The sequence below is a fragment of the Benincasa hispida genome, chromosome 6 (genome assembly GCF_027475165.1).
Source record: "Benincasa hispida cultivar pf3 chromosome 6, pf3_genome.v1.1, whole genome shotgun sequence".
Classification (NCBI taxonomy): Eukaryota; Viridiplantae; Streptophyta; class Magnoliopsida; order Cucurbitales; family Cucurbitaceae; genus Benincasa; species Benincasa hispida.
This window is the reverse complement of record NC_143483.1, coordinates 56344973-56370426: the sequence shown is the minus strand read 5'-3', so window position 1 is coordinate 56370426 and position 25454 is coordinate 56344973. Positions and strand designations below refer to the sequence as shown.

The 25454-nt window shown below is 31.7% G+C and overlaps 1 protein-coding gene across 9 annotated transcripts; it reads right to left on the bottom strand.

Annotated features, from left to right (window-relative positions):
- Positions 1–1219: 1219 nt before the first annotated feature.
- On the bottom strand, positions 1220–5614 carry LOC120079900 (kinesin-like protein KIN-14I). Of its 9 annotated transcripts, none has more exons than XR_016530375.1 (7): positions 5037–5614; positions 4770–4943; positions 4591–4656; positions 4179–4244; positions 2619–2684; positions 1581–1710; positions 1220–1495 (listed from the first exon to the last, which is right to left on the bottom strand). XR_016530375.1 is itself a non-coding variant. In XM_090315082.1 (7 exons), the coding sequence occupies exons 3-6, from the start codon at positions 4887–4889 to the stop codon at positions 2640–2642; spliced, it is 297 nt and encodes a 98-aa protein (XP_090171208.1). In that variant the 5' UTR covers positions 4890–4943; positions 5037–5135; positions 5242–5583; the 3' UTR covers positions 1220–1495; positions 2619–2639. The 9 variants fall into 9 exon arrangements, 5 of the variants coding, with proteins under 5 accessions (XP_090171208.1, XP_090171209.1, XP_090171206.1 ...); XR_016530378.1 differs by lacking the exon at positions 1581–1710 and having other exon boundaries at positions 2619–3274; positions 5037–5132; positions 5242–5614; XR_016530377.1 differs by lacking the exon at positions 1581–1710 and having other exon boundaries at positions 2619–3274; positions 5037–5135; positions 5242–5594.
- Between the last annotated feature and the right edge of the window lie 19840 nt (positions 5615–25454).

The window sequence follows — 25454 nt, the reverse complement described above, 5'->3', positions numbered from 1 at the left end:
ATTAGTCTCTTTATATAACGCCGTTGATAATTGAGACTTACATTTTACTAGAATGACCATAGATGACATGACTTTAATCCTGAGTGAGTTGGGAACTCCTGCATATGAGGTCGGTCCTTTGATTTGAATGGGTGAGAGTGACCAGATTGCCAACTCAACAAGCCTACCATTTTGGGGATTCGTCTGATTGGGAAGCTAGAAACTCAGCTACACAAGACAGAATTCACTCCTTCTCCAAAGTAGGGGTAAGTAGATAAATTGCTCCCTTAAGGGCTGATTTCGGGTATTGAATATAGTGGCCACACCCTTTCTTGGGAAGAGATGACTCAGTCATAGTGGGACTATGACTTATTGTTCATTAGAGGAATCAGTGGTACTTAAGGAGTTAGATGTAACTACAGGGGCAAAACGGTAAATTGGCCCATTGTACTTATGAGCGATTTGTGAAAGGTCATTACATTGTTGATTGGTTATATAGATATAGAAATATATCTGTAGTGCGAAGAATGCAGCTGTCAGTCTTTAGTAAAGTGAACGACAATTAACGGATGGTAGATATCGTGATTAAAGAGTTTAGTCAGTTATTCACGTATCATTGGAGCTTCAAGCTACAGGTCCATAAAGTCCCCTTGGTAGCCCAATGGGTTCAAGTTGAGAATAAAATTTTGAAGTGTTCAAATTAACAAGAGAAATTTGATTATATATGATATAATTAAATTGAATCAATTATATGAGATATAATTGTTATGATGTATTTGATACATTATATGACTGGAGGAATTAATATAAATATGATTTATATTAAATGCCATAAAATAGAAAAAGAACAATGGTTTATATGTTGCATATGATGCAATATTAAAACTATAGGATATAAATATAATATGATAAGTTAGTTATTATATTTATTTATAATATATTAATTATGTGATAATTAATTATTCTTTTTCTTAATAACCGACACTAGAAGAAATTTAGGCTTTAATGTCGGTTTTAAACCGACATTAAGGATAGTGTTATTAAAGGGCTTCAATAACACAGCCTTCAATGTCGGTTGCAATCAACATTAAAGACCTTCAGTGAAATTTTCAACTGACATTAAAGCCTGTGTTTTTTTTTTAATTCTTAATCGACATTACAGCCCGAATCTGTCCATTTTTTTTTAAAATTTCGTTGTCGAATCCATTTTTTTGGTCAAAAAGTATAACATGACACATCATCATCGAACGTTGTAGCTATGACATATTATTCATGTATGGATTGTAAATCTATTACATTTAATCCATATTCTGCTATAAAATTATAATTTAAAAGGTCGTACAATAATTCTGGCCTTGAAAATACAAATTATAAGTAATACAAACATTATGATTTTATAAACATTATGAGTTTACTGTCCCTCTCCACTTGGTAAGTATGGATCCCTTCATAATTCTTCTTGAACAGACCCCTCCAGCTTCAGCAGTGTCTAGTTATAGGCATCTTTGTCTGACCACTGTTGTTCAAAGGATTACAAACAAAAAAGGTTTAAGACAAAGGATTGAAAGTGAAAATATGATCAGAATTCATATTCAACTAACCGTGTTTATTGGGAATGTGCATAAATGGTACATTCAAGACAAAATTCTTATAGTGAATGTGTTGGATCTAGAGTTCCTCAAGAAAAAGCATAAAGAGGTTGCGATACCAAATCTTTACTTTTTTGTTGCACTTGCAAAACAAGAAAACTCAATAGTTGAATAAATGAGAGAATCTTCTTTTTCAAAATGATTGCACATAACAACAAATACAAAAGCACATGTAACTAAAAGGACACTGGGAATTAATGCCATCAGTTATACATGAAGCATATCTAGATACAAGTATTTATAAGATCATTTTTTTACCACTCAATCTTTACATGAACCCCTCCCAAAACCACAAAAGAATATATACTTTCCCCTTCAATAAGCAAACAACACAAATAATAATAAATAAACAACTATCAAAGCTAAAAACTAGAATTGATAGCATCAGAAACAAGTGATGTGTGCCCTAAATATTTTAACACTCCAATCTCAACACCTTCAAATTGATTCAATGGCGTAGGGGTTGTGATTATGAATCATATTCTATGAATTTGTTATGCCCTCTATCCAGAACCTCCCTATACTCGTGCGAACGATATCATATGAGAATGTATGAACAAAAAAATATAAGTTGCATTAATATAAGCAAATTATAAATAACGAAAGAAATTAACTCAACCCATAAATAACTACCATAGTTGGACAATTGTCATTGTAATGATCCCAAATTTTAATGCTAAACTAAGGAACATGATCCTATTTTAACCTACAACTAACTTTATAACTCTTATGTTTTAAAAAAATTTCGACAACAAAGGATGCCTAAGAAGTTCCACTACCATAAACCACTCAATGGAAGTCATAAACAACTAAGCTTGAAAAAGACAAAAAGAGCTTGCAAGAGAATGGTTTTGTATTACTAAGAGCACAAATAGAGATAAGTGTAAAGTGCAAAAATTAACACCGCTAACTAAGAATTACTAATCCAGACCAAACTTCACAAGCTAAAACACATCATCAGCATGTGATCTTAAGAAAATTAATAGTTACCTTCCCATTGTTCCTCCAGAACTACTTCATGATTATAAACTGGTTGTGCTGCCCATGCAAAGTATCCTTCATCCATACGAAGTTGAAGATTAAAAATTCCATCTAAAGTAAATATGCTTAAAAACAAAGCTTCACTAGACAAATACTTTAACTAAACAAAGTCTGGCACATAAAAAACATGAATTTAAAGAAACCTGTGTACCACCTTCAGGAAACCTAAACTTATCCTAAACTTATCTTTGTCTCTGGTAATCTAGTTATTCGTATGGTGGGCACATGAGCAGGCCACTGGTGCGAGGACTTCTTTAACCTCCAGTCGACTACAGCCCCCATTTACCCCTTAATTTTCGATTGTTGTCCAATAATAATAGTAGCTTTAATTTTTTCAAATTTTAGCAATTTCATTTCAGTTTTCGATTTTCACATATATTACTTCAAATTAACCTCTAAACTAACTAATCTCAAGTTTTGAAGCTTAAAAAACCACTCAAGAGCTCTAAATCAGCTTCAATAGCTCAAGATCCTCCGTTTTTACAGGATTTTGAGCTGACTTATGAAATTGATCGAAATTTTTAACTTCCAGAGCTTCAATCAATTCAGCAGCCCTCTCTTCTAGCTTACTCGTTCTTCTGTAGTTTTATGAAAAATCTCATGATCTGCACGATTGAAATGAATACACCGCCTCAACAAGAAAGACAATTAAAAAATGACTTTTTTTTAGTATTCTGAAGCCCAATCAAAGATAATTCCATTTCTTACTTGAAAAAGAAACTGCAATAAGAAAAATAGTACAATTATTAGTAGATAGATCAAACTAAAACTTAGCACCATTTTCCTTAGCAATTAATGATGTTTTAAGTTGTACTAAAAGAGAGAGGCAAGTTAACTCAACCTTCAACAAAAACAACAATTAATATGATATTTTCAGTATTATATTCCAAAGAGAAAAAAAATCTACGGTAACATAAAATATAAAATGGGTAATGATTCATCTCCTTCTATTAGCATGCTACATATAATTTTTTAAGACATAAGAACCATAGTTAAATAAGTCATGCACTTTTGCAATTGCATTTTTTTTTAAGGCATAAGAAGCACAGTTAGATAATTCAAGCAGCTGATAAGAGATGTAATAGAGATTTGTTCATTGAAACTTGATAAGTTAGAACATTATGGATGATCTAAAAAATTGACCGCAAGCATCATTTTCTCCAGTAGTAGCTGCATATAAAATAAGCTATCGGAATTGCCTCTCATTTCTTCCATGTCCTAAATACAAAATACCACACTAACCAATAAGAATTTTATAACATCAACACTAAAAACGATCTTGAAGCACTCCTATAAAAAAGGAAAGGAATAGAAAGAGAAGAAAGACGGGAGAAAATGATAATCCAATCTCTTCATGTTCTCTTTCTCTGACCTCATATAAGGATTTCATTCTTTGCGAAGTAGTCGCAACTACATCTTTTGGAGTTGTTTTTTTTTTGTTTGCAAAATAGGAGGGAAATAAACAAAATGCGAAGCAACAAATGAAACAAGATTGTTAAATCTACATACCAGTTCAAGGCTGGAAAAGTTACTCTCAACTTCATCCACAAGCTTGCTTAGCAATGATTCCACAAACTACAAGAAGATAGAGGAACATAATTTAGAAAAAGTTGTGGACCGTCCATTTTATACAAAATAGAACAATCAACTACACATACTCTTATAATAGCAGGAACAATTGTCATTGATGATAGCCTAGTATTTGTGTGTGTGGGTGGGGGAGTAGAGAAGCTAAGAAATACTCTCAAGGTAAGGAATCATGTTCAAATAACTCCTTACAATCTGTGGAATAAAGCCTTTAATTCTTTAACAATATCCATTTATCTTGATGTAAGGCTACCACCAAGCACATCAAGACATTCTATGAAGAAAGCTACTTAAACAAAGTTACTCAAAAAGCAAGAACATATTCAGTCATTACCATTGGGATTTCTTCAGGCCTTTTATCCGTCAAAAGTGCACGAATGAGCGAGGTGCGAGAACTATTCTGCTACAATGAATAATTGATAAGAAAAAATGCAGAGTTTAAAAAAGGTTACAACAAATAAACTTGAGACAAACAAGTAAAGAACGCAAGGTTGAAAAGTCCACATTACTAACCGTTTTGTTCCATTCGATGTTGGAAGAATTGAAAGATTTGTCATTCAAAGAGGAGGTTCTTGACAAGGAATTTGTGAATGGCTTTGAATTTTTCCTCGCAAAGGACTTGGTAGCGGACATAGTAGTAGTGGGTTTTACATTTCCACTGAATTTCCAGACTCCACAGCCTCCACCCTGTTTCCACTCACCATAAGATTTAAGAGCCAAAACAGTATTGACAACCCTGGCAGAGATAAGTATAAATAGGAATTTCATTCTTTCTCTGACCTCATATGAGGATTTCACGTTCTCTTTTATTTTGCAAGGCACAAATGTTGAGGAAGAGCCTCTTCTTTGTAATTGGCATCATGGGTAACTTCATCACTACTAATATCAAATTGTGACAAAATCTTTCCATAATCTAACAGAGAAAAAAAGCAAGTAAAACATGAATAGATCTAAAACGAATGTGCGAGGAGAACAACTTTCAAACCTCTGATTTGAGAGAGTAATGAAAAATGTATGAAGAGAATAAAGAACACTCCGAGAAAGCCCACGCGCTGACGGAAACCAACCGAAAACGACCGTAGAACACCCACGATGATGACCCACCACCAGAAGAAGCCCACGACGACGAAGGGTGATGACAACCCGAACTGAACCCACGAAAACCAATTGAAAACCCATGAATACCGGTGACGACAACCCACGATGATGTGCACGGCCAAGCTGAGAGCACCGGTGACGACAACCTGAACTGAAGGCAATGCCGAGCAGCTGAGAGAGAAGAAAGTTTGTTTGGGTAAAGTGTTGGTCAAGGGTTTGTAATTTTGGTAAAGTTTAGGCAGTGCGAGCTGAGAGAAGACGAAGGAAATGAAATTTTTAGAAAATTAAATAAAAAAAAAAATAATGGGAGGTCTTTAATGTCAGTTTTAAACCGACATTGTAGGCCATCTTCAATGTCGGTTTAAAAACGACATTAAAGATCCATTTTTTTAACCGACATTATACATCCCAGACTACTATTTTCAACCGACATTGAAGCCCAAGATTGTTGTAGTGCGACTTGAGTGGGAGGTTATTTGCGGTTTATGGTAATTGTGAGATAAAAAGGAAAATTGTTTTCCAAATCAAATGATGATTCATTTTGTATCGTCTCACAAAAAGAAAAACTATCGAATAAAAGAGTTTTACTAAATGATATTATTTCACAGCCTAAACGCTCAAGTATCGAGTTTACTATACGATAGTTACTCATTGCTACATGATCAAGTAGCAAGTCTATTCGATAGGCTTTTTTTTTACACGATCGAGTATCAAGTCTATATGATAGACTTCCTTATTCTGTCGCATACTCGATTGTTCACTTCCTCCATTCCTCTATCCAAAGTTATATAGAGCCCACAACTCATTGATTCTCACACCGAGAATACCAAGGTAACCTTTGTGGTGGTGTTCAGTTCTGTTCAAGGGTTGAGGTTCATTCAGTTGCTTGTTGAGATTGAGTTTTGATCGTTGCGTTTGATTTCGTGTTGCTGAATGATCAAGGGATACTTAAAGAAAGAGTTCTTCAAAAGGTATGACATACTCTATCCCTTATTTGTTCTTAAAAGAAGCATGTTGTAATTTACTCGTTATGCATAATATGTTATTCTAGACTGTAATTGTTTGTGTTCTTTCTCAATGGAGTTTGGAATGATCTGCTTCTGCTCATTGGTTCTCTATTTAGAGTTCCTTCATATTATTCATTAGAGGAATCAGTGGTACTTAAGGAGTTAAATATAACTACAGGGGCAAAACGGTAATTTGGCTCAACTATACTTACGAACGATTTGTGAAGGGTCATTGTACTGTTGATTGATTATATCCAATGGACACAGAAATATATCTGTAGTGCAAAGAATGCAGATGTCGGTCTTTAGTAGAGGGTCTAATAGTTAACGGATGGTGGATAATGTGATTAAAGAGTTTAGTCAATTATTCACGTACCGTTGGAGTTATAGGTCCATTAGGTCCCCTTGGTAGCTCAATGGGTTCAAGTTGGGAATCAGATTTTGGGTTAGTTTGAAATGGTCAAATTAACAAAAGGAATTTGATTATATATGAAATAATTAAATTAAATCAATTATATGAGATATAATTATTATGATGTATTTGATACATTATATGATTGGAGGAATTAATAGAAATATGATTTATATTAAATGTCATAAAATAGAAAAAGAACTATGGTTTATATGTTGCATATGATGCATTATTAAAACTATAGGTTATAAATATAATATGATAAGTTAGTTATTATATTTATTTATAATATATTAATTATGTGATAATTAATTATTCTTTTCTCAATAACCGACTTGAGTGAGAGGTTATTTGCAGTGTATGGTAACTATGAGATAAAAAGGAAAATAGTTTTCCAAATCAAGTGATGATTCATTTTGTATCGTCTCACAATAAGAAAAACTATTGAGTAAAAGAGTTTTACTAAACAATAGTATCTCACAGCCTAAACAATCAAGTATCGAGTTTACTATATAATACTTACTCATTGCTACACGATCGAGTAGCAAGTCTATACGATAGGCTCTCTTTATAACACCGTTACTAGAAGAGACTTACAATTTATCAAGATGATTATAGGTGACTTGACCTGAATCCTGAGTGAGTTGTGAACTCCTGCCTATGAGGGCGGTCCTTTTATTTGCATGGATGAGGGTGGCCAATTTCGCAGACTCAATATGCCTACCATTTTGGGGATTCTTCTGATTGGGGAGCTGGGAATGCAGCTACATAAGAAGGAATTTACCCCTTCTCGACCTTAAGGAAAGTAGAAAAATTGCTCCCTTAACAGCTGATTATAGGTCTTGAACAATGAGACCTCAATCTCTCACTGGCACGAGAGGTGTTATTTTACAATTGGACTATAAACTGTTTGTTCATTAGAGGAATCGGTGGTACTTAAAGAGTTAGATGTAACTATAGGGATAAAACGATAACTTGACCCAGTTGTAGTTATGAGAAATTTGTGAAGGATCGACTCACTGTTGATTGGTTATATCCATGAACGAAGAAATATATTTGTAGTACGAAGAGTGTAACTATCAGTCTTTGGTGGAGTTACGAGTAGTTAATGAATATTAATTAATTTAATTGAAGAGTTCAATTAATTAATCTCATATCATTAGAGCTTTTAATCTGTAAGTCCATAAAGTCCCCATGTTAGCTCGGTAAGGATAGTAATAGGGAATCATAAGGTTCCCCTGTTAGAGCCCACACATCTAGCTCCTTGGAATCCTAGAGCATAAAGAGGAAACTCTTGTTGTGATCTCTTTGTTCGTTGAGAGGTTCGAATTTGTTCATGTGCAAAGGAGAGGAAGTCATTAAGAAAAGGGAATATTCAAAATTATACAAAAGCAGTTTTTTTTTTCTTGTAGAGTTTTTTAAAATCTAGTGTTTTATATTTTAGTTGATTTTCTAGATGATAATTATAAGTGTTATTTTTATTAGATGAAAGTAAACTTTGCATTAAGCATGACATTACTTAGATAAATATAATGGTTATATTTTATCAATGTCATTAGATGAAAAATATATGTTTTATTAATTTCATTATTTTACAATGGTTATAAGTTTAATGAAATACATTAAAATCTATTATCAAGAATTACATGCAAACATAGGTCCAAATCAAAATTGGTTTAAAATTAATTCACTTAGACTTATGTTAAAAGTATTTCTAATGTGATTAGAAATAGGTTAATCTTTTAATTTGTTTTAATAGGATTAAAATGAATTCTGTAAGAGATTAAATTTATAAAATAATTGCCTATAAGGGAGCTTTGTCTAAGGAACGTTCTGTCTAGACTGAGGTTTTTAAGCTGACAGAAATTGAATACCACTACCTGGGAATTGACCTGGAAAGTGAATTAGGCAAGTATTTTATAAGCACGCAATAAATTATTTTTTTTTATGAAAGAGTTTAACAAATAAAATCACATATTGTTAAAATATTCAATATAAATGTTATATTGAGAAAATTAACAAGGATTCAGATAAATTAATTACTCGGATTTACCTAAGTAAGGAACCCTAAGTTTTAAAATACTTAGTGGGAAGAAATAGATGTATATGATACATCAATTTTTCCACTCATGTTTCTCCCTCAATGTTCACAGTGAGACTCATGCTTGGCTTTGAGGTGCCCTAGGAGCGTCCCTCTTCGGATGGCATTTACATGGGTCAATATGAAGGTGAATGGAGAGTATTTATAGTAAGTGGGAAAAGGATGTGTGTCAACATGTCCTACGATCTCCTTCATTGGTTTGCATCGTGAGACCTTCTTCATGGCCTCAAAGAACTCTGGAAGTGTCCCCTTACCGATGGTTTATGAATTAGGTCAATATCAGGGTGAACTCCAGAAATGGATAGGATTGCTTTAATTTTTGCCCCAATCGATTTTTTCCCTTCGTGGGCTCATTGGAACAGAATTCTAGGGTCTAAAATTGAAAGTCAAACTTACAAGAAATTGTTAAGTAAGTTAATGATTTCTTGACCAAATTAATGGTGACTATTATTATAGGAATAAGAGTTATTCTAGTGTAATGATTGGTTGAGAATGTCTCTATTCAGTGAATGGGCGACTGACCACCCTTCGGTGGCTTTTGTATTAACCATTGAAGCATCATGAAAAAATAAAATGATGTTGGGGTTCATTATTTCTTTCTCTAAACTGATTGGATAAGTTTTTAATATAAGTAATTTGTTTTGTATTAGTAAAAAACACTAGCACTACACTGAACCTTCTTAAAGCTAAAAAAGTGACCGAAATTAATTACACAACTTGGAAAGAATCAGTTAAAACTATTTTCATGGTTAATGAACTTAACTTCATCATACTGAGGAATGTCCTACGGTTCTAACCCCTAATGCAACAAAAGTGTTCGTGATGCATACGGAAGGTGGACGAAGGCCAATTATAAGGCGTAAGTTCACATTTTGGTAAGCATACCTGATACCTTAGCCAAAAGATTTGAGAGCATGGTCACTACAATTCAGATCATGAAATCAATGTAAAAATTGTTTGAGCAAGTGTCCTTACAATTCAAGCAAAATGAGGTTGATATCGACGAAACAAGTAATGTCAGCTCCCTAATCGAACTCCAGTCCATACTGAATGTCAAGGGACTAATAGAGGAGTCAAATGTTGCTAACTCTAGTGAAGTTTATTAAAGAGGTTCATCCTCTGAGAAAAAACTTGGAGTTGATAATAAGAGTTTTCAAGCTGATCTCATTACTCTCCAGAAAAGAAAGAAATCCAATGGCAGTAAATCTGATTCACTTGTCTTGGAGTCGTGCCTAGTAGAGAATGATGATTTTGCATGGACAGTTGATTCAAAGGCTACTGATTATGTATGTTCTTCCCTTCCTATCAGGAATTTAATTCCTGGAGACAATTGAAAGCTGGAGAGATGACTCTTTGATTCAGCACTGGTGAGGCCACTACAGCTATTGTCGTGGGCAGGCTTAAGTTATTTTGAACAAGAAACGATTTATGTTATTAGATGACATTTATGTAATTTCTAATATCAGGAGGAACTTAATCTCTGTTCCTCGTCTAATTGGACAGAAGTATGCTCTTTCCTTATCAAAAAGTAAAATGTTTATTTTTAAGAATGGAATGGAAATAGGCTTTGCTTAAATAGAAAACAACTTATATATACTAAGATTGTTAGTTACAAAGGCTGTCCAAAATACTAAAATGTCCAGAACGACAAGAACTACTAAAAGACCAAGAGTTTCTCCAAAAGAAAATACCCACCTTTGACATCTAAGATTATGACACATTAATCTCAATAAGATTGAGAGATTGGTTAAAAGTGGACTTCTAAATGGTTTAGAAGAAAACTCTTTATCTGTATGTGAGTCATACCTTAAAGGCGAGATGACAAAATGCCCTTTTACTAGAAAAAGTTATAGAGCCAAAGAGACCTTGGAGCTTATACATTCAAATCTCTGTAGTTTGATGAATGTAAAAACAAGAAGAGGGTATGAATATTTCATCACTTTCTAAGATGATTTCAAGATACAGGTATCTTTACCTAATGCAACACAAGTCTGAAGCACTTGAAAAGTTTAAGGAGTATAAGACTATGGTTGAAAACTTGTTAGGTAAAAAGATAAAAACACTACGATCTGATCAAGGTGGAGAGTATATAAACTTAAGATTTCGAAACTATTTGGTAGAACATGGAATTATGTCTCAAACTCTCAGTCTCTGGCACACCTCAGCAGAATGACTGTATCAGAAATGAGAGGAACCTTGTTAGACATGGTTCGATCTATGATGAGCTATGTTCAACTTTCTGACTCGTTTTGGGGATATGCAGTGGAGATTGTTGTTTATATCTTGAACAACATTTCCTCATAAAGTGTTTCTGAAACAACATTTAAGTTATAGAGAGGTAGTAAAGGTAGTTTACACCACTTCAGGATTTAGGGATGTCCAACTCATGTGTTTATGAAAAATCTCAAAAAGTTAGAACGTCATTATTTGGAGGCTACCCTAAGGAAACGAGATGTGGATACTTCTTTGATCCAAATGAAAATAAAGTGTTTGTATCAACAGATGTTACCTTCTTACAAGAAGACCACATGAGGGACCACAAACCATGAAGCAAAATAGTTTTAAGTGAGATTTCTAATAATACTATTGAGACTTCAACAAAGTTTATTGAAGAGGTTAGTACATCAAAGGTTGTTGATGTCGATTCATCTAGTCAAGCTAATCTATCTCAAGAGTTAAGATTTCCTTGATATAGTATGAGGGTTGTGAACCCACCTGTTTGCTACATGGGTTTAACAGAAGCCTAAGACATCATATCTGATGATGGGGTTAAGGATCCATTGTCTGACAAGCAAGTAATGAAAGATATTGACAAGGATGAATGGATTAAAGCCATGAATCAAGAAATAGAGTCAATGTACTTCAATTCTACCTGAGAGTTTGTAAATCAACCTGATGGGGTGAAACCTATAGGTTGCAAGTGAATTTACAAAAGAAAAAGGGATGTAGATGGAAAGGTACAATTATTTTAAGCTAAACTAGTGGCAAAGGGTTATACCCAGGTTGGGGAGTAGACTATGAAGAAACTTTTTCACATGTTGTCATGTTAAAGTCTATTCGAATTCTCTTGTCTATAGCCACATATTATGACTATGAGATATGAAAAATGGACATCAAGACTTCCTTTTTTAATGGTAATCTTGAAAAGACCTTCTACATGAATCAACCAGAAGGAAAAGGTCAAGAGCAAAAGGTTTGCAAGCTTAATTGGTCCATTTATGGACTGAAATAAGCATCTCGATCTTGGAATATAAAATTTGATACTACGATCAAATCTTATAGCTTTGATCAGAATATTGATGAGCTTTGTGTTTACAAGAAAATCAACAATAACTAAGTATCTTTCCTTGTGTTGTATATGGATGATATCCTACTCATATGGAATGATGTAGGATTTTTGACAAATGTAAAGAAATGGCTAGCCGCCCACTTCCAAATAAAAGATTTTGGTGAAGCAGAATTTGTTCTAAGGATCCAGATCATCAAGGATCATAAGAACAAAAATTGGCCTTGTCTTAAGCATCGTATATTGACAAGATACTTGTTTGATATTCTATGCACAATTTCAAGAATGATTTATTACCTTACATGCATGGAATTTTTTTGTCTAAGGAACGGTGTCCTAAAACTTCTTAAGAGGTTAAGGAAATGAGACGAGTTTCTTATGCTTCAGTTGTTGGCAGCCTTACGTATTCAATGTTATGTATCAAACCTAACATTTGCTATGCAATAGGGATTATTAGTAGATATCAATCCAATCCAGGATTAGATCACTGGACAGTCGTCAAAACAATCCTTAAATATCTACATCGAACAAGGGACTATATGCTTGTGTCTGGAGCTAAGGATTTAATCCTTACATGATACACTGACTCTGATTTTCAAACTGATAAAGATTCTAGTAATCCACATTAGGATCAGTGCTCACTCTGAATGGAAGGGCTATAGTATGCCATAGCATTAAGTAAAGATATATTGTGGATTCCACTACAGAGGCAGAATATGTAGCTGCTTGTGAAGCTGTCTGGCTAAAGAAGTTCCTTATTGATTTGGAATTCGTTCCCAATATGCCTTTGCCCATCACATTTTATTGTGATAATTGTGGTGTTATGGCAAATTCTAAGCAACCTAGGAGTCATAGAAGAGGCAAACATATTGAGCGCAAATATCATCTCATCAAAGAGATTGTGCAACGAGGAGATGTGATTTCACAAAAATCGCCTCGGAGCACAATGTTGTCGAACCATTTACAAACGCTCTCAAGACTAAAGTTTTTTAGGGCCACCTAGAAAGTCTGGGTCTACGGGATATGAATCATCTAATCTAGGGTAGGTGGGAGATTTTATTGGGTATATTGTATGCCCTAGTTTATTGTATTGTATTTGATACTGTACATCCCACTCGCGTTAGAACAAGTGGTTGATTGTTGGATTTTGTATCCTAAATCTCATATAATTTGTAATTTGTAAAAAAAAATTATATATTGTAGAATATGGATATGGATTTGAAATTCCAAAACTATTTGATAAAATAAGAAATTGTATCTCAAATCTCAGCATCTAGTACACCTCAACAGAATGATGTATCAGAAAAGAGAAATCGAACCCTGTTAAACATGGTTCAATCTATGATGAGTTACGCTTTCTTTCTTGACTTGTTTTGAGGTTATGCAATATAGACTGCACCCTATATTTTGAACTGTGTTCCAACCAAAAGTGTTACTAGAACACCTTTATAGTTATAGAGTGGTCGTAAAGGTACTTTGCACCATTTAACGATATGAGGTTGCCCAACATATGTGCTTAAGGCTAATCCTAAGAAGTTAGAATCTCGTTCAAAATTGTGCATATTTGTAGGTTATCCCAAAGGAACAAGAGGTGATTACTTCTACGATCCTAAAGACAATAAAGTGCTTGTATCGAAAAATGCTACATTTTTAGAAGAAAACTACATAAGGGAGCATAAACCACGCAGTAAGATAATGTTAACTAAACTTTCCGCCGAAACTACTAAAACTTCAACAAAAGTTGTTGAAGAGCCAAGTACATTCACAAGAGTTGTAGATGTTGGTTCATCAAGTAGGTCACATCCACCTCAACCGTTGAGGGAGCCTCGACGTAGTGGGAAGGTTGCGAACCTGCTTATACGTTATATGGGTTTAATGGAAACCCTGGTTGTCATATCTGATGGTGACGTTAAGGATTCATTGCCTTACAAGAAGGCAGTGGGGGATGTTGACAAAGATGAATGGATCAAAGCTATGGATATCGAATTGGAGTCTATGTACTTTAGTTCGGTTCGGGATCTTGTAGATCAACCTGACGGGGTAAATAAAGGAATCAAATTTTTACGGAAGCATGAGAACGGCTTACATTTATACCTTCATTTCTTATGGAAACAAAAACAGTAAAATAAAACATGCATTTGTAGGATAAACATTCAAACAAAAACATAAGCATGCTAGAAAAGAGGAAGAAAATAAGAAATCAAAATTCACTTTTGTTGATTCCTCTAGCTTTCTCCTCTTCCACCGTTATCAATGATCTTGAACTTCTCCAAGAAGAAGGACACCACCAAAAAAGTTACCTTGTTATTCTCTATGGCTCCAAAGACCTTGGAAAAATGGTCTCCAAGAATTTTTTAGGAGGAAAATGGTAGAGAATTTCTAAAGAGAAATTAGAGAGAAGGTAGAGGCTTGAAGGCTAGGTTTTTGTGGAAAAAAATCCTCTTACACTAAATGAACTATAAGGAAATATTTATATGGAGAAGATATTGACAAGGATGAATGGATTAAAGCCATGAATCAATAAATAGAGTCAATGTACTTCAATTCTATCTCAGAGTGGGTGGATCAACCTGATGGGGTAAAACCTATAGGTTGCAAGTGAATTTACAAGAGAAAAAGGGGTGTGGATGGAAAGGTACAAATCTTTAAAGCTAGACTAGTGGCAAAGGGTTATACCCAGGTTGAGGGAGTAGACTAAGAAGAAACTTTTTCACTTGTTGTCATGTTAAAGTCTATTTGAATTCTCTCGTCTATAGCCACATATTATGATTATGAGATATGAAAAATGGACATCAAGACTTCCTTTTTTAATGGTAATCTTGAAAAGACCTTTTACATGAATCAACCATAGGGATCTATTTAAAAAGGTGAGCAAAAGATTTGTAAGCTTAATTGGTCCGTTTATGGACTGAAACAAGCATCTCGATCTTGGAATATAAAATTTGATACTACGATCAAATCTTATGGCTTTGATCAGAATATTAATAAGCTTTGTATTTACAAGAAAATCATCAACAACTAAGTATCTTTCCTTGTATTGTATGTGGATGATATCCTACTCATATGGAATGATGTAGGATTTCTGACAAATGTAAAGAAATGGCTAGCCGCCCACTTCCAAATAAAAGATTTTGGTGAAGCAGAATTTGTTCTAGGGATCCAGATCATCAAGGGTCATAAGAACAAAAATTGGCCTTGTCTTAAGCATCGTATATTGACAAGATACTTGTTTGATATTCTATGCACAATTTCAAGAAGGATTTATTACCTTTCAGGCATGGAATTTTTTTGTCTAAGGAACGATGTCCTAAAACTTCTTAAGAGGTTAAGGAAATGAGACGAGTTCCTTATGCTTCGGTTGTTGGCAGCCTTACGTATGAAATGTTATGTATCAAACCTAACATTTGCTATGCAATAGGGATTATTAGTAGATATCAATCCAATCCAGGATTAGATCACTGGACAGCCGTCAAAACAATCCTTAAATATCTACATAGAACGAGAGACTATATGCTTGTGTCTGGAGCTAAGGATTTGATCCTTACATGATACACTGACTCTGATTTTCAGATTGATAAAGATTCTAGTAAATCCACATCCGAATCAGTGTTTACTCTGAATGCAGGGGCTATAGTATGACATAACATTAAGTAAGGATGTATTATGGATTCCATTACAGAGGCGGAATATGTAGCTGCTTGTGAAGCTGTCTGGCTAAAGAAGTTCCTTATTGATTTGGAATTCGTTCCCAATATGCATTTGCCCATCACATTTTATTGTGATAATAGTGGTGTTGTGGCAAATTCTAAGGAACCTAGGAGTCATAGAAGAGACAAACAAATTGAGCGCAAATATCATCTTATCAAAGAGATTGTGCAACAAGGAGATGTGATCATCAAAAGATCGCCTCGAAGCACAATGTTGTCGATCCATTTACAAACGCTCTCAGGACTAAGGTTTTTTAGGGCCACATAGAAAGTCTGGGTCTACTGGATATGATTCATCTAATCTAGGGCAGGTGGGAGATTTTATTGGGTATATTGTATGCCCTAGTTTATTGTATTGTATTTGATACTGTACATTCCACTCGCTTTAGGACAAGTGGGAGATTGTTGGATTTTGTATCTTAAATCTCATATATTTTGTAGTTTGTAAAAACAAATTATATATTGTAGAATATGGAATATGGATTTGAAATTCCAAAACTATTTGATAGAATATGGAATTGTATCTCAAATCTCAACATCTGGTACACCTCAATAGAATGATGTATCAGAAAAGAGAAATCGAACCCTGTTGAACATGGTTCGGTTTATGATGAGTTACGATTTCTTACCTGACTTGTTTTGAGGTTATGCAGTATAGACTGCAACCTATTTTTGAACTGTGTTCCAACCAAAAGTGTTACTAGAACATATTTGGAGTTATGGAGGGTCGTAAAGGTACTTTGCACCATTTAAGTATCTGAGGTTGCCCAACATATGTGCTTGAGGCTAATTCTAAGAAGTGGGAACCTCGTTCAAAATTGTGCATATTTATAGGTTACTCCAAAGGAACGAGAGGTGATTACTTCTACTATTCTAAAGATAATAAAGTGTTTGTATCGAAAAACGCTAAATTTTTAGAAGAGAACCACATAAGGGAACATAAACCACGCAGTAAGATAATGTTAACTAAACTTTCCACCGAAATTACTGAAACTTCAATAAAAGTTATTGAAGAGCCAAGTACATTGACAAGAGTTATAGATGTTGGTTCATCAATTAGGTCACATCCACCTCAACCGTTGAGGGAGCCTCGACGTAGTGAGAAGGTTGCGAACCTGCCTATACGTTATATGGGTTTAATGGAAACCTTGGTTGGCATATCTGATGGTGACGTTGAGGATCCATTGCCTTACAAGAAGGCAGTGGAGGATATTAGCAAAGATGAATTGATCAAAGCTATAGATCGCGAATTGGAGTCTATGTACTTTAGTTCGTTTTGGGATCTTGTAGATCAACCTGACGGGGTAAATGAAGAAATCGAATTTTTGCATAAGCTTATGAACGGCTTGCATTTGGACATTCTTTTCTTATGGGAACAAAAACAGTAAAACAAAACATGCATTTGTAGGATAAACATTCAAACAAAAACATAAGCATGCTAGAAAAGAGGATGAAAAGAAGAAATCAAAATTCACCTTTGTTGATTCCTCTAGTTTTCCTCTTCCATCGCTAATGATCTTGAACTTCTCTAAGAAGAAGGACATCACCAAAAAAGCTACCTTGCTATTCTCTATGGCTCCAAAGAACTTGGAAAAGTGGTCTCCAAGAATTTTTTAGGAGGAAAAAGGTAGAGAATTTCTAGAGAGAAATTAGAGAGAAGATAGAGGCTTGAAGGCTAGGTTTTTGTGTAATAAAAAAAACCTCTTGCACTAAATGGACTATTAGGAAATATTTATATGGAGAAGGTTAACTCCTTCCCTAAGAATTTTCATTTATACCCTTAGTGCTAATTAATTAAATAAGCCTTATTTAATTAATTGACACATTAATTAAATAATCAGTATATTAAATCCTATTTAATATAAATTTAATTAATTATCATAAATATCATATATTTATACTAACCTCCAATCTTCATTATTTCTAAATTAATTAATTAACCATTAATTAAGCAATTAAATAACTATATTAAATCATATTTAATATGGAGTTACTGAACATATGAATATTACATATTTATATGTATACATCTCTTTATGAATCCAATTATACAAATCTAATATTTGAATCTTATTCATATATATCTCTCTTACATGATTTGGATTATAAATCATATCTATAATTAATCATTATATATTAATCTCATTAATATAAAATTCTCTTATTTGATTTGAACAATTTAAATCATTTCTCATTACTATGCTTTAGTGAGCTAACAAGGGGACTTTGTGGACCTACAAATTAGAAGCTCCAATAATATGAGATTAATTGATTAAACTCTTTTAATCCAAATAATCAATATTCATTAAGTATCAATCACTTCACTAAAGACCGATAGTTGCACTCTTTACACTGTAGATATATTTCATTGTCCATAGACATAACCAATCAACTGAACGATGACCCTTTATAAATGTTCATAACTACAGTTGAGTCAAAATATTATTTTATCCCTATAGTTACATCTAACTTCTTAAGTACCACTTATCCTATAATGAACAAGCAGTTTATAGTCTAACTATAAACTAGCACCTCTCAGGCCAGTGAGAAGTTGAGGCCTCATTGTTCAAGACCCAGAACCAGCTATTAAAGGAGCAATTTATCTACTTTCCCAAGGAATGAATTTCATCTTGTTATATTATACAAATATAGCAAAATGTCACTATTTATGAGTAATAGACCACGATAGATTGCAATATATTTATATCATCGAGTGACAGGAGTCAATTACAATCTATCGCTCAATGATAGAAGTCTATTGCAATTTATCACTGATAAACAGTAGCATGTTACTATACTTGAAAATATTTTTAATAGTTTTACCATTTAAAACAATGTCTATATTAGTAAATTTTACCTTTCTTTTCTTCTTTGGTTACGATCCAAACACAAAATTTAAATACATCATTTTCAAAATTTTCTCATTTCAAACAAAGTAACTATTTTTTTTTTTTAATATTTTTTTTGCAACCATTCAATTACACACATATTTTTTTAAGTTTACAACATTTAATTAAGATACCTACTTAAAAACTTTACATATATACGCAATATGTTGTGCATGCATGTAACCTTTATACTTGAGTTACACAAAATACTCATATTTCAAGATGACAAGAAAATTACAATGACTGGTATTTTTTATATTTACCTGTTTTACAGGTTAGAATTTTTTTTTAAAAAAAAAAAATCTCATTTAAAGAAACATATATTTTTATTTTATTATTGTTTTTATCAAATAGAAAAACGAACTAACTTAAATACCTTAATAACTAAAGCTCCGTTTGGTTACTATTTTGTTTTTTGTTTTTAGTTCTTAAAAATTAAGCTTATTTCCTCCCGTTTTCTTACAATGATTTGCATCTTTCTTAAGTACAATGTTGATTTCTTATCCAAATTAAAAAAACAGAGACAAGTTTTAAATTTTTTTTTTTTTTTTTCAAATTTTGGCTTGGTTTTTTAAAACTTTGGTAAAAAGTAGATAACAAATGAAGAAATTTGGAGGTGGAAACAGTGTCTATAGATTTAATTTTCAAAAAAAAAAAATCAAATGGTTACCAAATAGGATCTAAGATTCTAATCATGGTGAGAGCACATGTCTAAACTAATTAAGTTGATTCAACTTTTTTTACAATTTTCTACATGTTATGATTGTATGAGGTAGACAAAATATTATTTTTTTCATTAAATCAACAAATTTACCATATAATTTCAAATTTGTGGAATGTATAAATAGAAAATGCACCAAAAAATAATTAAACCATCGAGGGGTTTAGGGATTCTATGGTATCTATGTCAAATTGTAGGTTAGAGTTTATTATGTATGTAATATATATGTTGATTGATTTAAAGCATTTATTCCTAAACATGACATAGGAAATTTAACCACCATTATATCCAAAATTGAGAATGTCTATTTTAAAAACTGAATCTATTTGTATTATAAAAAGTACATCTCAATTTTTTTTTAAAAAAAAGAAATAATAATGTGTATGTACTATTGAGGTTTTTCTTATGAAATTTATATGGAATCTCCACATTTTAAAAAAACTATACATGTTCTTTTTAACTTTAAAAACTTGATTTATGGTTTATATATTTGGATTGCCTAGGAACAAGTATTTTTCAAAAGTCATTTTCATTTTTTCATATTTTTTTGCTACATATTATCAAAAACATTTTTATATATAAATTTGTTTGGTTTAATAAATACACAAATTGTTTATGTTGATGTTAAAATTATTTTAAAAGACAAGTGACATCAATATAAACTAATAATTTCAAATTTGTGTCTAAAAATACTTCCATCGACTAAGGGTTTTTTTTTAATTGATTTTGTGTATATGACCGACCAAGTTAGTGAATCAAATACTCCTTAGTCTCATTTCTTAATAAACAATTGTGTGAGAGGTTTAACATCTGTATATGATGGTAAGTTAAGTGACAATCTCGAGTGAATGAATGTATGTTAATTAATAAGTGGCTTAATCTCAATCTTGTTAAAATATATGGAATAAAGATATAATGTGGGTTTTTTTTTTTTTTTGAAAAATTTTCACCTATGAAAGTTGACTTTGGTTGCTTTTAGATCTAAGTTTCAACCCTAACATTTTATAGATGGGAAAATTAAAGATATTTGAGAAAGTGTTTTTTTTTTTTCCAATGCTCAAGTTTTATAGATGGGAAAATTAAACCTCTAACTTTAAAATTGATAGTCTAAATATTATGTCAGTTGAGTTTATAAGTTCGTTTTGGCTTTTTTATTACTATACTTAACCAATAGCAAAAGATCCTAACCATTCTAATTTTTTTCTTATGGGAAAAAATTTAATTAAAAAAAAAACCATGTTCACCAACCTCATTATTAGAATATCCAGTTTGAAAAGCTAACCCAAATGCAATCAAACTAAATTTATAAGCATTTTACTACTTTTTCCTTTTATATAAGTTAAACTTTCAGGCTATTCATGTTATCTTTGGGAAAATGTTATTTTGTTAGTTATAATCGATTCTCCATAATATATTTAAAATGTTAATTCACCTTTCATTTTATTGTCCATGAAACTATGAACAACATTAGACATGTTAATTGAAATTTAATCCCATCTAAAGGTTTTGTTTGATCTCTAGTTATAAGTTTTTAAATAGGGGCATTCAAAAAATTCGATAATCCGAAAAAAATCGATCAACCCAACCCAACCTGTAGGGTTTAGATTGGATTATCAACTCATTTGGATTGAGTTATGTTCAAATAAATGAAATTTTTTTGAATTAGGTTAATTCAAGGGTTCATCTAATAACCCAAATGAACCTAAATTTATTATTTACTTTAAAATGTATATATATATATATATATATATATTTTACTTATGATACAACTATATACATATATTTATTTTTGTTTTATTTAATTTCATTATTTTTTTATAATATTTATTTCTAACCGCTCATGAAAGTAATTTTTGAGCACCCTAAAAAAAAAACTTGTATTATATAAATTGAAATTAAGTTGTTAATCTTAATTCAGTTTATAAAAATAACAAAATCAAATTTCTACGTATTAATATTTTACTTATTTTTAAATAAAAATTTAAATAAATGACTCGAGTAAATTCGATCCAATCTAGCCCAAATATTTCATGGTTAGGTTGAATTGGATTCATTTTTTTAATCAAGGTTATTTCGAACAATTGAGTTGGATCTAAAAAAATATTTCAATCCAATCCAACCTAACCTACGAACACCTCTAATTAATTCAAATGGGCAATTTGAGGGGTTTGCATGACAGTTTTGTAAAATATGGTGGTGTCAGAAATAAAATTCTTGTTTGATATTTGATTTTAATTATTCTCCAATCTATTTTATTTTATTGTTAATATATAGGTTATAGGTTCAAATTTCTATGTAAATTTAAAGAATGTTGAATAGAACATTTGAGAATGTTTCCAATCAATATTGGACAGAAATTTGCCTAAATTTGATTTTGTCATACATTTTGGGTTTTTTTTTTTAAGAAAAAATTCTAATTTCTAACAAATTTTTTTTCAAAAAAAATAAATAAATAAACCAACAATTTCATTTTGTCTAGTAGTTGATGAAGTATATTACTTTAAATATAAAAATGTGACTTTGAATCATTCAAAGATTTTTGTTTACAGTTTTAAGCAAATAATCATTTCTCTGGTTTAGTTTCATATGTGGTGATCATTTTAAATTATAAACAATGTATATATGTGTTGTTGCTAGGGTGTTTCTAATGTTTTCCAAGAGTTATTATAAGATATAATTAAGATTAAGAATTATTCTAAGATATAATTAAGATTACATATCTATTTTTTTTTCTACTTCTTTTGAAAAAGTTATAGGTTTTTTTATTAACTACACCTTCAATACCTAAACTTTGAGATTTGTAAAACTATTTAATAAATCTCTAAACTATTTTAAAAAAAAAAAACTCCTTTTAAATATGTATTTAGTATAGGTCTCTAGACTTTTAATTTGTGTCGAATAGAATTCTGACAAATTCAGGGTTGTAAAAAATAATTGACTTATTAAATATATAAATTTGAATTTTATATCTAATAAAACCTTAAAATTTTAATTTTGTGTTATACTACAATAAAATTGACTTTTCTTGATGAATGAACAATGACAAAAATAGGAAAGAGAAAGAAAAAACAGTCATTAGAGTAAAAAAACCACTTGTTTTCCGAAATTTATGATAGTTTTTACGTGTCACTAATTTATGACGAAAAATAATAGCCATTAAATATAAGAAAATAAAATAGGTACAATATTGCAGGAAAAGATGGAAAATTCATATTTTTCAACTATTTTAACATATTTCTTGTGTTGCCATTTTATGACTAGAATTAACAGTCATTAAAGAGTGACAGTTCTTTAGAGTCATAGATGGATACTTTTCTTTTTTTAAAAAAATGGTTTTAATAGGAAAAGACGATAATTTTTTAACTTCTCAACTTTTTATGACTATTTTTGGTGTCATCAATCCATGACTTATATTAATTGTAACGATAATAAAAAAAAACTAGTTACGATGTTAGGTAAATTAATTTTAAATTAGAAAATTATTAATAACGGTTAGTAAATTTTAATTTTAAATTAAAAGTAGTTTCAATGTTCAATAAATTAATGATTAATTTGTGTAGTTTAATTATATGAACTAAAATAGATTTTCGCTTAATTTGAGATTATTATACATTTAAAAAGAATTGTGGACAGCTTTGCTTTAAGAAAAGCTAGTTTCACAGTATGTGCATTGCATGTCGTGTATAAAGTTTAAAAAATAACTTAAACATAGAAATTTAATAATACAATTTTAATTGATGAATAAAAGAGTTTGGTATTCAAAATAAGTCGGGCAAAAACATTTATAAAAATTTGTTGAAGGTATCTCTTTTCTTTCGTATAACAAGTTTTCTAAATTACACTATATATAGGCATCTCTTTCCTTTTTATTCTCTTAAAAATATTTTCTTTTCTCTCTAGCTCAATAGAACTCGGTAAAAGGTATCTTTTATATATATATATATATATATATATATATATATATTAGATTTTTCCTACGAAGAGTTTTTTTTTTTTTTTTTGGTTTGAGGGGTTAAGTTCAGCAATGACAAAAATTGGATAAATAGGAAAGAAATTTAAAAAGTAGGGTTGAAGGGAAAAGTATTGACAAAAATATGGTAGTTTTGTGTGGAGGTAAAATCATGTACTGGATACACAATTATGGTTTTATCCTGTCAACACACTGTGGACACTAGATGACTGTCATGTCAGCCATGTGGACTGATCAAAGGACCAAACTCATGGACCCCGTCCATGATTTTACTACTTTTTTTTATTTTGATTTTTTTTTCTTTTATAAATTTTGACTAACAATTTTCTTCCTTATTTGTTTTATTCTTGATCTCTTATATCATACTCATTTACTAGATTTAACATCTCATGATAAAATGTAATTTCATTAGTTTTTTAATTTCAAGAGAGAAGTTCACCTGAAAAAAAAGTTTGAGTTACAAGTCACTCAATTTTCCACATGGTGGTCATCTTCGTGTGCTTCCAGATTAACTTCTCCTTATTATCGTTGTCGTCTACGACGAATATGTCTTCGATCAATGTTAACAACATTGAGTCGTCTTATCTACTAAATAATATTTTCTACATTTACTAAGGTTTGGTCATACATTGAATCCAACTCTAGTAAACTGTGTTATACTGAATACTACTGTATATCTTGGGCATAGTTATTTTGTATGATGAAAAAAATAATACTAAATAATGTTCATATCATACATTTGGGAAATGTAAGACAATAAAACTCTTACCATGCATCAATAGTAAGTTTCTTCAGGTATGATAAATTGTCCCGAGATTGAATCGTACTAGGAAAAATAATCATCTGATATAGTTGTCCATTTGTTATTTCTCCTTGTGCACAATAATCATGACGTGCACGCCAGTACGATATTATTATGCATGAATTTGATGTCAATCTTGTTCGTGTTTACCTCTCAAATCAATCTGGCATAGTGTCGGGGACGTTATAGCACAACGATGGTACTAGTTGTCGTAAATCGAACTATCTCAACACACGATCTTGATGTCACTCTACTATATGGAAGCATATAAGAGGGCTAATAGTCAACCAAATGTCTTGACCATCACAACAGTAATCAGATAGTAATGACCAAATAGCTTGTGTGTATGGTGTCCAGTTAATCTGGAAAAAAAAATAATTAAACACCTAAAAAGTATGTAATATTCATTTGTATATTCATTTTTTACCTGATTGTGCATCAATCAATATTTTTCTGTATACTAGCAACATATTTGATGACTATTCAAATGCAGCTAATACACCACCCCATTTAAAGTTTTTTTAAAAAAATACAATTAAATTATTTTATTACATAAAATGATAGTGGCATAAATAAATAAATAAATAAATAAATATATATATATATATATATGACACTGAGTGGACGATGATCTGGGGCCTGTAACTGAACTTGTGGTGTTATAATGTTAAATCTTTCATAACCCATACTTGTAAGTATCAGTGGCGCCGCTATTTTCAAAACTTGTGCATTAATAGCTCGACATAGTTCTCTATAAAGCCATGCAATACAGGCACCACCCCAGGAGTACGTATCAGCATGCTCGAAATCAACCAGCAGCGGAGAAACATAAGATGTACCATAGTGTTTAACTTGTCAACAAACAAAAATCCTTCAATAAACTGCATAATATATGCTTGTGTATACCTCCGTAAGCTAATGTTGTTGTCGTCGGGAGACAAATTTGAAAATTTAGACACTAACCAAGGGATACTCAATCTTGAGCCTTTCATATCATCTGGTCGAACGCCCCAAAGATTGTCACAAACAATTTTTCAATCATATTACAATGAAACTTTCACAAGTTCTCCGCCCATTCATAGCCCAAACTAATTTCAACATCCTACAATGTAATTATGCATTTCCCACAAGCATGTGAAATGTGTGGGTTTTAGGTCTCCAACACTCTACTAAAGTAGTAATGGGGTGTCAATCCAGTTAGATAAA